Source organism: Halyomorpha halys, unplaced genomic scaffold, assembly GCF_000696795.3.
Source record: "Halyomorpha halys isolate HHAL.00 unplaced genomic scaffold, Hhal_1.1 Scaffold218.1, whole genome shotgun sequence".
In the NCBI taxonomy this organism is placed as follows: Eukaryota; Metazoa; Arthropoda; class Insecta; order Hemiptera; family Pentatomidae; genus Halyomorpha; species Halyomorpha halys.
The window spans coordinates 1,215,879-1,227,542 of record NW_027109445.1 but is presented as its reverse complement, the minus strand read 5'-3'; the positions used below and the strand labels follow the sequence as shown (position 1 = coordinate 1,227,542).

Here is an 11,664-nt window from a genome sequence, read left to right as displayed (position 1 = left end):
TTACTTTTCAAAATATCTTATAAGAACTAAAGATTTATACTTTGCACTCAACATTTTAGCATTGAGCTAAAATAAACTGTCTAAATATTGCCCTGCACCCATGAATATGTCACTTCAAGTGTGACAAGTATAGAATGACATCCCCTCACATTTGCTATCTGAAAATATATTGCATCTCCTTTTATTTCATTTCTTATGCTTTTTTTATCTTCCTCTCCCCCAAATAATTTATTGTAAATATTGGGGAAACTAGGTCACAAATTGTTATTATTTTAAGTAAAGATAAATATGAACCAATTAATTAGAAGAGACCTGTATGGCAAGATACTTACAGTAGAAAATTTGAACAGTGTCGAATGAAAGTTTTAAGTATTTATTTGTGTTGTTAACCGTAAATAATATTCTTCTAATTTGTCTCTGAACATTGTAAAGACATAATGATTTACTTCCCTTTTTGTTAATATTTCTCTTTTCTTTCTTTTTCAATATTTCAAGATCTGATTTCTCATCTTAGAAAAATACATAAGTATGTTTAGCTAACTAAAAACTTACTTTATTTGAAATTCTTTGAATCATGATACAGTATTTTGAGTATATACCAGTCAAAATTGTTTTAAAGTAATCTTAGATGTTATTCAGATTAGTAGAAATTTCTTCAGGAACAGTTTAATTGTTTTTCTGATACTTCATATTTTAAAATTTTTATTTCCTTAATTACACATATTTTGTTTGATAAACAGAGATTTTATTCAAAATATAGAACATTTATCCTTTGCAAATACTGAAATTAAAAAAAAAAAAAATTCAATCTTTAGGAAGTTGGAAGTTGACTGCATTAATATATGATATCAGTTTTTGTGGTATAAAAAATAAAAAAAGTTTATTGTGTTGTTGCAGTGGCTATTGTCAAATTAATATGATATCCTTAAAATTAATTTTTATCGTAAATCAAATATAAATAATTTCTATATAATTTTTTTTATCTAAATATTCAAATTTGTTCATTTGTCTCATCAAGTTTAGAATAAAAATGGATTTAATCCTATCTAAATCTGATTTGGATATAAATAATATATAAAACAGTGCCTTTAAACAAAATTTTTAATGGTTGTTTTCCAAATTCTGTAAGTGTGCTGTTAAGGTTGAGTTTTGGAAAAAATTAGTTCTAGTGATTAAAAAAAAAAAATGATAGTTTCTAAAACTTGGAAAAAAAAAAAAACAGAAATAATTTTTTGACTAACATTCTATGGAATTACAAAGAGTCAATTATACATATTGACTCAATTACATATACATATTATATCAATTATACATAATACTCATATTATACATATTGTTTGCATTAAATTGAATACTACATGAACAGGGTAGTGGGGAACAGCTTGTAATATTCCTAAAGGAGAAAAAAACAAAATATAAATGCTAAATATAGAAGGCATTTCACATATTTTCTTAAGGATTGTTTTATGTGTGTGGACTCAGCTCCTGAATATTAACGGTATTGAAAATGTTTAATATATTTGAAATAATTTAGAGATAATTCTAGTAATTTGATTTTACCTAAGTTCAATTTTAAGTTATTTCCATTTCATCCTACAACAGTTTAACATTTAATTTATCAACAATGTTGCATGATTGTGTTAATTTTATCTTAATAACGTTAAATATGTTAATCAGACAAATGTAAGTTAACTATTATAAATGATTGACTATATTTTTCAAAATATGAAGATGGTCTGTGGTGCAGTCAAAAAGCATATATATATATATATATAGCAACAATTTATTTGCCGACCTTTCACTCTACTTTGTAGAGCTTCATCAGTACTAAAAAAGTTATAAAAAAAAATAAATAAAAAAAACAAAAAAGTAAGTTAATGTTAAAAAAAAAAAAACTATGTTAACTTAATGTTAAGAAGTAAGTTCACTATGTTATTTAAATAAAAATTTTATAAATCATATTTATTATTGTTAAAAAATAACAAATTGTATAATTCTAATGATAAGAATATCATTAATTGTGATGGAACTGTATAAAATAGAAAATATTTTAAAGTGTATTTATTATTATAATTATATGATTATTATCAATAATAAAAATTATGAAACATTACCTTAATAATGAATATTAAACTATTTTTCTCCAAAGCTATATAAAGAGTTTATTACATTAATTAAAATATGATCGATTATTATATATTGTATAACAGTGATGAGAATAATGGGAGATTAGGCTCGAGAGGACATTAAACCGTGGGTACAGTTGGCTGTTGTTATAGGGAAATAGAGTTTATATTTACGGGGGAACTGCCAGCAGCTATATTTGCACCCTCTAGTAGACAAAAGGATAATCCTATTCCAGTTCATTTAATCATTGCATAGAAATAAAGCAGTCGCTTTCATTTATTTATTTTTTATTAATTATTTTTTCTCTCTATGATTGTGATATAATTTTTTTCTAATTTACCGTTCTGTGCTGAATAGTGTGATACATTTTAATAAAATTTAGTATTAGTATTACTATATTAGGAATTAAAGTAAGAAGATTGATATTTAATACAAAACAATATTGGCTAAAATATCATCAAACCATTAAATAATAACTAAAAAGTGTGTAAGGTTCATGTTGTTCTTCTGTAAAAAAAAAAAATTATAAATAAAAAAATGAACAATATTGAGTTGTTCAAGTTCAATAATTTTTTATAAATTCCATCTTTTTTCTTTAGAGCGAGGCATGAAGATCTTGATATATTGCTTTTAATTTATTTTGTTTTTCCAGTGTTTTCTATATATTATTTTTCATTTGTTTATTTTTTTACATTTTTCACTTTAAATTTTTTTTATTACTAATTACCAGGTTGGCCGAGAGGATGTCACATGGTTATTATTAACAATTAGACTTGTTTTTAACAATTGATAATGTGAGAGTTTAGTATCATGCCAAAAAAGATACCCCTAACGATTTACTTACAATTTTATAACTATTGAATAATTTTATATATTAATAAAAATAATTTAGTAAAATAAAAAGAATATATTTTAGAAATAATAATAATAAATAAGTAATTGAAGAATAAAAGAAAAAAAAAAGTTTTAACATTAAGATGAAAAGTTGTCTACATTGTATTTAATATTCTTGATTTAAAAGAAAATCTAAGTACATACCAGATTACAATATATTTTTTCTTTAACCCCTCAAGCTCTTTATTATTCCAAATTTTCTCCTGTTGAAATGATAGGCCACTGTTTTATTCTAATCTTTCTAAAATAATGAATTGTAATCAATTTGATGAATAGTAATATGAAATTTGATGAAAAATTAAATTCATTGTAGTTCTATTATTAAGAGGCTGTTTATCACAGCAACCATCTTGAAAATCCTAATGTTTATCATTCTCACTGCTTACTGTAAACATTATAAATGATTTGAATATTTGGCAGTTAAAAAAAAGTTAAATTTTTTTTTGTTGACTATTTTACTAAAAATACTAGATTATTCCTGAACCCAAAAATTACCATGTTCAAAATAGATATTTGAGAATTAAATAAAAAATTTGTTTCTTTTTTATTCAGAAAATTTTATAAATGTCTCAAACAAATGTCAACTTCCATTTCAATGGCAAAAATTTATACAGTATACAAATTAATACTTTATAAATTTATTTTTTCTTCAAAATAAATATTGATAAGACAGGCATTTTAAGGGCTATTATGAAAGTGAAACTTATAAGTATAAAATTAAACAAACGATAATCGGTATATAATTAGTTGCATTAGGAAAGAAATATAAATAACCAAATTTTAACATAATTACATTAAGTGGTTTCAAGCGACATTGTTTAAGTGTTTCATAATAATATAATTTAATTATATAATTAATTTAAAAGAGGTAATATTCCTTGTGATTGTGTAATAAATGTTAAAATGAATCATAGCAGCTGAGGATGACTCAGCAGGCAGGAAGAGGTGGCAGGGGAGTTCGCAGTTGCTTAAACTTGTCAACCGTTCCTTGGCACACTACCAATAATATCCGACTATTGTACTCCGTTCTGTTTATCTAGTCTAAATGAAATTTTTTAATTATTTGGATGATTTAAGATCTAATTACTTTCCTTCTCTATCTTAGTCTAGCTTCTAAATGTCAGATAGCATTGTTTCAATTAGTCGAATAAATTGTTGCACCAGTTTTCTTTCTTAATATTATTAATATTCTCATTATTAAAAACTTTCTCTTATTTTATCATGTTTTATGTTTGTACTTATTACAGAACTGTATTCGGTTTATAAATTAAGTCTTAATCTATTCGATAATTCTACTTGTTTCAATATAATATAGTTTATTAAATTTTCGTAAAAAAATATTTTTTATTTTTTTTAATATTGAAATAATTAATATTATAATAATTAAATTAAATATACATAATACAAATATAAGTTGAAAGTATTGTTGAGAGTGAGGCGAGGGGAAGGGAGAAGGGTCGTGGCCTAAGTTGGTACCGGTGAGTCAGCAAACAGATTTAGTGTCTTCTCAGCTCTGGCAGTTAACACAATGTGTGAGTTCAAGTGGTATTCGTTAGAAACAAATACTGTCTATGTTTACAGTAGTAAGTTAGAAATTTTTATTACTTTATTTAATTATATATTTCAAATTTATTTATAATTATGTTTATATATTTATTTACTAGTATATTTAAACTATTTAGTCTCTCAATATTTTAGATTATTTTAGTTATAATAATTTTTATATATTTTGACATTTTTTCTGATTTAGTTTTCTTTAATTAAATTTTAATTCTAACCAGACTATAAATTATTTTATTATTAATTTTATATGTGTAGTAGATTGAATTATAACTTATTTTTATTCATAAATAACAGCTCTTCATATTATGAATCATAAATAAAGTTTTAATGTGAGATGACCATATGAGACACAATTACATGAAATATCAGTTTTATTATTTATCAAAGAACAAAATAATGATTAAATAGTCAATCATTAATCAAATATTAGTAGAGAACTTTAATTGTGAAATGTAAGCTTGGGTCAGTTTTCCTATAAAATTAATGTTTGTATATTTCGGTGTTCACTGTGCAAAATTAAAAAAATTGAAGTTCTTCAGCACTCACAGTACCATTTAGTAATCAGTGACTTCTTTTCTAAACTTTTCTATTTATATATAATGTTTTATAAATGAGAAAATTTATAAAAATCAAGAGTTTTATTAATTATTACAGAATATCACATTCAGTCATGTTTTAATTATGTTTCTCCAAAAAACTTAAAAGTTGCATGTCATTGATTGGTTGAATTTTATTGATTAATATGTTAAATACGTTTACAGTTTATCATTTACAATATCGACTTTAAAAAAAAAAATCTTTATTAAAAAAAATTTATTTACATAGTTAATAATGATTTTTTAACGTTATTCTGAAGAACAAAACAGTGGCTGATGATTGATTTTGATCAAAATTATTTATTTGGAAATCTGTCAATCTAAAAATATAATAAAAAATAAGAAATTCAAATTCTGTTTTTAATTAGTTGTACCTTACTTGAGATACTGTAGTCAATGTTGCTTAGATTGTTCATCAAAATGTTGGATATTGTAATAAAAAAACTGCAATCTTTTAAATTTATCGGAAGATTTTTGATTGATTCTGTGTAGTTAGAAGATAATCTGGGTGCGGTTATAAAGCCACTCAAATAATATAAAAATCATTTATTAAGAACCAACATTTCGCCAAACTTTGCAGGACTTCATCTGGGCCAAAAAAGATACTAACAACTAAAAATATTTTCATAATGTAAGAGAATAAGATGACTAGAAGGTAAACTAAGGCGGGGTTAAAAATAAACTAAATATGAGAGAAAAATTACATGAAAATGAAGATAAAGTGTAAAGAGATAAGTATAGATATAAAAGAAATAACATAAATTGTCGATTTAAAAATGAAGAAAAAAAATAAAAACACGTAAAAATTACTTTTAAATTTATACTTTCACTTAGTCTGATCCCCCAACTAAATAAGTACATTCATTAAGAAGGAAATAGATTTGAAAATTATGTTAGTTCTTTTCTGCTGTGTCAACTGCTGCCATGTCGTCATTTGCTTGCTAATAAATGTTAAAAATAATTTGACATAAAATAGTAGATTACTCAGACACACAAGAGCCTATGGATGAGACCCTGATAGAGGTGCCTTATTCACAACCTTGCAGAGAATTATTACCACTGAAGAATACTCTCTTTGGTGACAGTGTGCCCTAACTGCCTGGTTTATCTGTTTATCAGTGTCAGGTACATTAACTGAGTTGACAACAGCCACATGGATGACAGTGGTCACAACTGGAAAATTTGCAATGTCACCCTCCTTCCTCTCCTCTCACTGACAAATAAAATGTTTTTTTTATGATACACAAAGTTTTTAAAATATTTAAGAAACTAGAAATGTTGAAAAAAATATATAATTACTTAAAATTAATTGTGGAAAAAATAATGTCGTTTTAGGAGAGTTTTCGGGTTACTTTTTATGTTGGTGAAACTTGGTGGTTTTCATATGTCTTAAGTGAAGTTATTAGTTTGCTCCAGGATATCATTTGGAATGAGTCAGAATCCTATATGTTTAATTTTTATTTACCTATGAGTACTTTTGAAGAAAACACAAAAATTTTAATTTTAAAAACAAGTTTCATGACCATTTATATGGATACTTTGATCACAATTTAAATTACCAACGTCACCTCTTATGATGACATGCCTAACCTTCAAATTGTCTTGTATTTTTATGTTTGAAATTAAATTTTTAAGACTCAATTAACATACATATGTGCTTATTCATTTGAATTCATAATTGTTTTAAGCATCTGACATTTTTTTATACTCATACATCTTATAAAAATATGAAAAAATTTTATTTTTACTTAAATTTTAACTTTTCTTGAATTTTTAAGAACAATTTCAGATTTCAAATAAATTATTTAGGTAATATGGAACTCGAGACTAAAAGACCATTGTCATTTCTGATAGAAATGTTGTCATTTTAATGAGAAAATATTGCTGAATAAAGTCATCCCAAAATTGGTATAATTTCGGTCACCTGAAATTATACTCTTTTGTTGCAAATTATCAATGACATCATTTGGTAGTGCTCATTTTTTTTTTTTTCTGTGTTTGTCCATCCAGCAGTGTATGGAAAAACATTATTATCAACCTAACAAAATCCCTCATTTTATAGATTATTGTATATTTATTTACTTTTATAATCATGAGAGATAGTTGACTATAGATGACTTATACAAGGTGAAGATGGTTGTGGAGTGCGGTAAAATTAAAACACAAATAATTTGAATTAACTTCAAGTTAATATTCAATATATTCAAGTCTAACTCATTTAAGTTCAACTTAAATAACTTACTTCAACTTATTTGTGTTTTAATTTGACCACACCCCCCAACCATCTTCTCCTTGTACTTTTACAATGTTGAAATTGTACCCTTCCTATAGCTTATTAATAAATATTGTAAAATTTACTGGTGTCGATAAAGTACCTCGTTGATGCTCTGCAGCCAATGTTAATAACTAATTATTTTTTGTATTTAGTTAAAATGAATTCAAGTTATAGCATTACAGCGTATAAGATGGGCATGTAAGGTTGTAGGGCTTAGTAACAAGCGGATCCCTAAAATGCTAATAAACATTGAACCAATGGATAAACGTCCGAGTGGTAGACCGAAACGTAGATGGGAGGATTGTGTTAAAACAGATTTAGTGGAATTGGGTTTGGAGGGGCATCACTGGAAGGATGTATGCAGAGAGCGTTTGGTGGTATCGGCATCAAGCCTTCGGGTTCATTAAGCCTTTATTATTATTATTATTAGTTAAAATGGGAGTGCAGTGGCATCATGGTAATACAGATTGCTACTAACTCCAAGGACACGGATTCGAATCCGGCTGGGCAGAAAATTGTTTTAAAATAGTCTAGAGTCTACACTGTGGGTTCTGGAGCCCTCCTGGGGTCCACCCAGCCTCATTAATTGGGCAAAAATCTGGTGGTCGAGCATGATTCTGACTAAATCAGCTCCTTGCACAACCGTTGGTCTAGTAACAGTACTTCCTTACAAAGTACTGAGCCACTGACCCTTCATGGCTTGTAGTAATACAGATTTTAATTTTAATTAAAATGATTTTTTTTTTTTAAGTTATTGTTTCAAAAAACCAGAGGTTACTGTTTCATAATACATTTTATTTATTTCAATTAAATTTTATCTTAGCTGAAATTGGATCTATTTAAGGTCTTATATAGGGTGTTTTTTTAAGCCCGATAGAACTTGAAATTGTAAAAAATAACACAAAAAATTAAATTGTAATCAAAATTTTTTTTTTTATTCGAAAGATCAATACGTGACATTAACATTTGAAAATGATTTCGGGCATATGGGCACCGCGGCTGTTCTTGACGAAGCGCATTCTGGACGTCCAATTTTGGGCCACTTTTGAGCACTGCTGGCCGTATGTCACGAATAACACGAACAATGCTGGCCTCCAAGGCGTCAATTGTTGCTGGTTTATCAGCATAAACCAGTGACTTCACGTAGCCCCACAGGAAATAATCGAGAGGTGTCAAATCGCATGACCATATGCGGCAATTTTGCTTATTAACAAACCCGTTAAGCCAAAAATGCGCCTCATCGCTGAACACAATTTTACAGAATGCGCTTCGTCAAGAACAGCCGCGGTGCCCATATGCCCGAAATCATTTTCAAATGTTAATGTCACGTATTGATCTTTCGAATAAAAAAAAAATTTTGATTACAATTTAATTTTTTGTGTTATTTTTTACAATTTCAAGTTCTATCGGGCTTAAAAAAACACCCAATACCACGGAAGTCCGAAAATCTAAACAATGCAGTTTAAATGTCATATTGTTCTAGTATTACTATATTTAAAAATTGAAACTAAAAGAATTGTTTTTTAGTTGAACTAAGACAGCCTGAAGTCCCATTAAAAACAAGTCTTTTATGATGATGAGAGATAGTTGACCATGTATAAATTATATGAGAAGAAGAGGGTTGGTTGGGGGGTGCGGTCAAAATATAACACAAACAAGTTGAAATAACTTATTTAATCGTGCCAATGTTTCGGGCAGAATTTCTAGCCATCATCAGGGTTAAGAACAAAGAACAAGATAACAACCAATGAATACAAAAAGAAAATATAAACAGAATGATATAAAGTAAATAATTGTACAGAATGAAATTAATTAAATTAAAGTGATGAAAGAAGTGGAAAATAACAAGTCTTTTAGTTTCAAAATAAATGTTATCTTGGCTTAAATTGTATGTTATCATTGTTTAAGTTGTGATTCCATTTAAGAACTAATTTTAATTTAATCTACACTTATTTATATTCATATGAACAATATGACAAAAATTCCATTGTTTACATTTTTAAACTTAAGTAGTATGGCTTGAGCAACATTTCATAACAAAGATAAGTGCTGGAGGAATAAAAGGATAGATCATTCTTTTCATGAGTTGTTCAGGATACAATGTGCTAATTGTTTTTTTTAAGTCCTCTTTACACAACATGCATTAAACTGTTGGTACTATACAAATTTTCTTTGTAAATTGTAAAAATTACATGAAAATTTGTGACAATCCTGATTGTATTTTATTTTTTTGTTTGTAATCTTTAACTCACATATTTATTTATTTTGGTTTACTCACTACTGAAGGTAGGGAAGATTTGTATTCATGCTGGAAATGGAAAAAAAATTTACTAAGCACAATCCCAGACCTAATTCTCTATATAATAATCTGTAGTCAACTATAACCTCACCATTATAAATTTGTATTATTAATTTTTAACCTGAATCTGTAAAATTTTTATTTTTTCATTATTTATAGGTGATCTGTGCGACCGTGAATTGGGAACGGAAGTGTATGAAATGTTAGACCCGCAGCTTCGACCAGTTAGTCCTGATCAGACAAATGAACATTCTGTAGCAATATTTAAGGACCATGTAAAAGTAAGATAACCTGTTAACCTTTCTTTGGTCAATACAATTTAACATATTTTTTCTATGTTTATATTTATATTATTAATATTATTTTTTTAATTTTGTTGCATTTTGAGCTATAAAATATCTTTTTGCAACCACTATGTTTTTATACAGTCTGAGTTTGTATTTTATAATATTATGAGTCTCTCTAAAATTAAATTCCTCTTTGTGTATGCAGTCGAATTCATGTTAAAGGATGAACATGAAAAGTAAAAAAAAAAATTAATATAAATTTTAGGTACTTGAAAATGTTTTTTTTTAATTATCAAATCAATTTATTAAAAAAATTATCAGTTTCCTCTAAATGGAGATTCATTAAAAAAAAAAAAGTGTTTAATTCAATATTAAGTAATTGTCGTATTGAATTCATGCTAGGGTGAGTATTGGTTACATATTGGTTCCGGTGGTTGTTACATTGTGATGATGATAAGATAAATTCATTGGATTGAACTTTATCTGATGGTGAATAAAGTCTATAAGTGTTATTCTAGTTGAAAAAGAATTGGCTAGTGAGTGTTATTAAGAAGACAATGGAAATAAGTGACCATTTCTTTCACTTTATACTTTTGTTGTGAACCTGTTCGGGGATCTTACAATAAAAGAAAATGAATAAGTTGCTTTTTGTTCAGGTTGCTATCTACTAAATAATAATTTAGTAACAAAAAAGTGTCCAAATGTTTTTGAACATTGAAAGTAAAAAAAAAAAACAGCCATTGCAACAACTGACACAGCCACTGCCTTGGTGTAAACTGAATGATAGTTCCTATCGTGGCAGCATTTACCTTATTAGCCTGCATTACCTTAAATTAGCATTGTAGTATTTGGTCCTTATTAGGCTCCCTTAAAAGTCTCAAAGCTTGTTATCACTAATTAATAAACGTGCAACTTGTTTATTTTGTTGTTTTCATTGTAATCTAACCTGATTGGTCTCTGAGCGATTGTTATTTGGATTCACCACTACTGTCAAGCATGTAAATTTAAAAAAAAAAAACCAATATATCCAGTAAATTTTTTGATCATATCAAAATGATTCTCGGTACATTATTGTATTCAAGAGATTATAATTTAATTAGATATAATAACTTATTAACTTCTAAAGAATTATATAGAATAACCAAAGAATGTAACTTAAGAGCATTGTAATTGAAGTTGCAATAATTTTAAATAAATTAGATTTATAAAAAAACTCTACTCACATTCAGAGATGGGAAAAAATTAGCTATAGTTGAAACTAACTGCTAAAAGTGCCATGGATACGATATTTATTTATCAATAGTTCATTCATGAATACGATATTTATTTATCAATGGTTCATTCATGGATACGATATTTATTTATCAATAGTTCATTCATGAATAAAGGTCGTAACCATGGCAATTTTAGCCAATTTTTGCCCAAATCTGCTCATGTTGAGCAATTTCACAGACCGTATATATGTCCCTCCATCCAACCCAATAAGACATCAATTATCTTCTAATAATTCTTTAAATTATGTTTTGTCCTATAGCATTTTGAAATAAAAAAAATGTTTGATTTATTTTTTATTAATATAGTTGTTTGAGAGTGGTTTAGTTTCTTTTTAAAACAATTTTGATC

General features: G+C 26.7%; 1 protein-coding gene across 1 annotated transcript in view; it reads left to right on the top strand.

Annotated features, from left to right (window-relative positions):
* The window catches only part of LOC106679784 (mitogen-activated protein kinase kinase kinase 7), a 28,616-nt gene that overhangs the window by 12,644 nt on the left and 4,308 nt on the right, over window positions 1-11,664 (top strand). Inside the window, exon 10 of the mRNA XM_014419126.2 lies at window positions 9,914-10,035. Within this exon, the coding sequence (XP_014274612.1) occupies window positions 9,914-10,035 (122 nt within the window). The remainder of the gene's footprint in view (window positions 1-9,913; window positions 10,036-11,664) is intronic.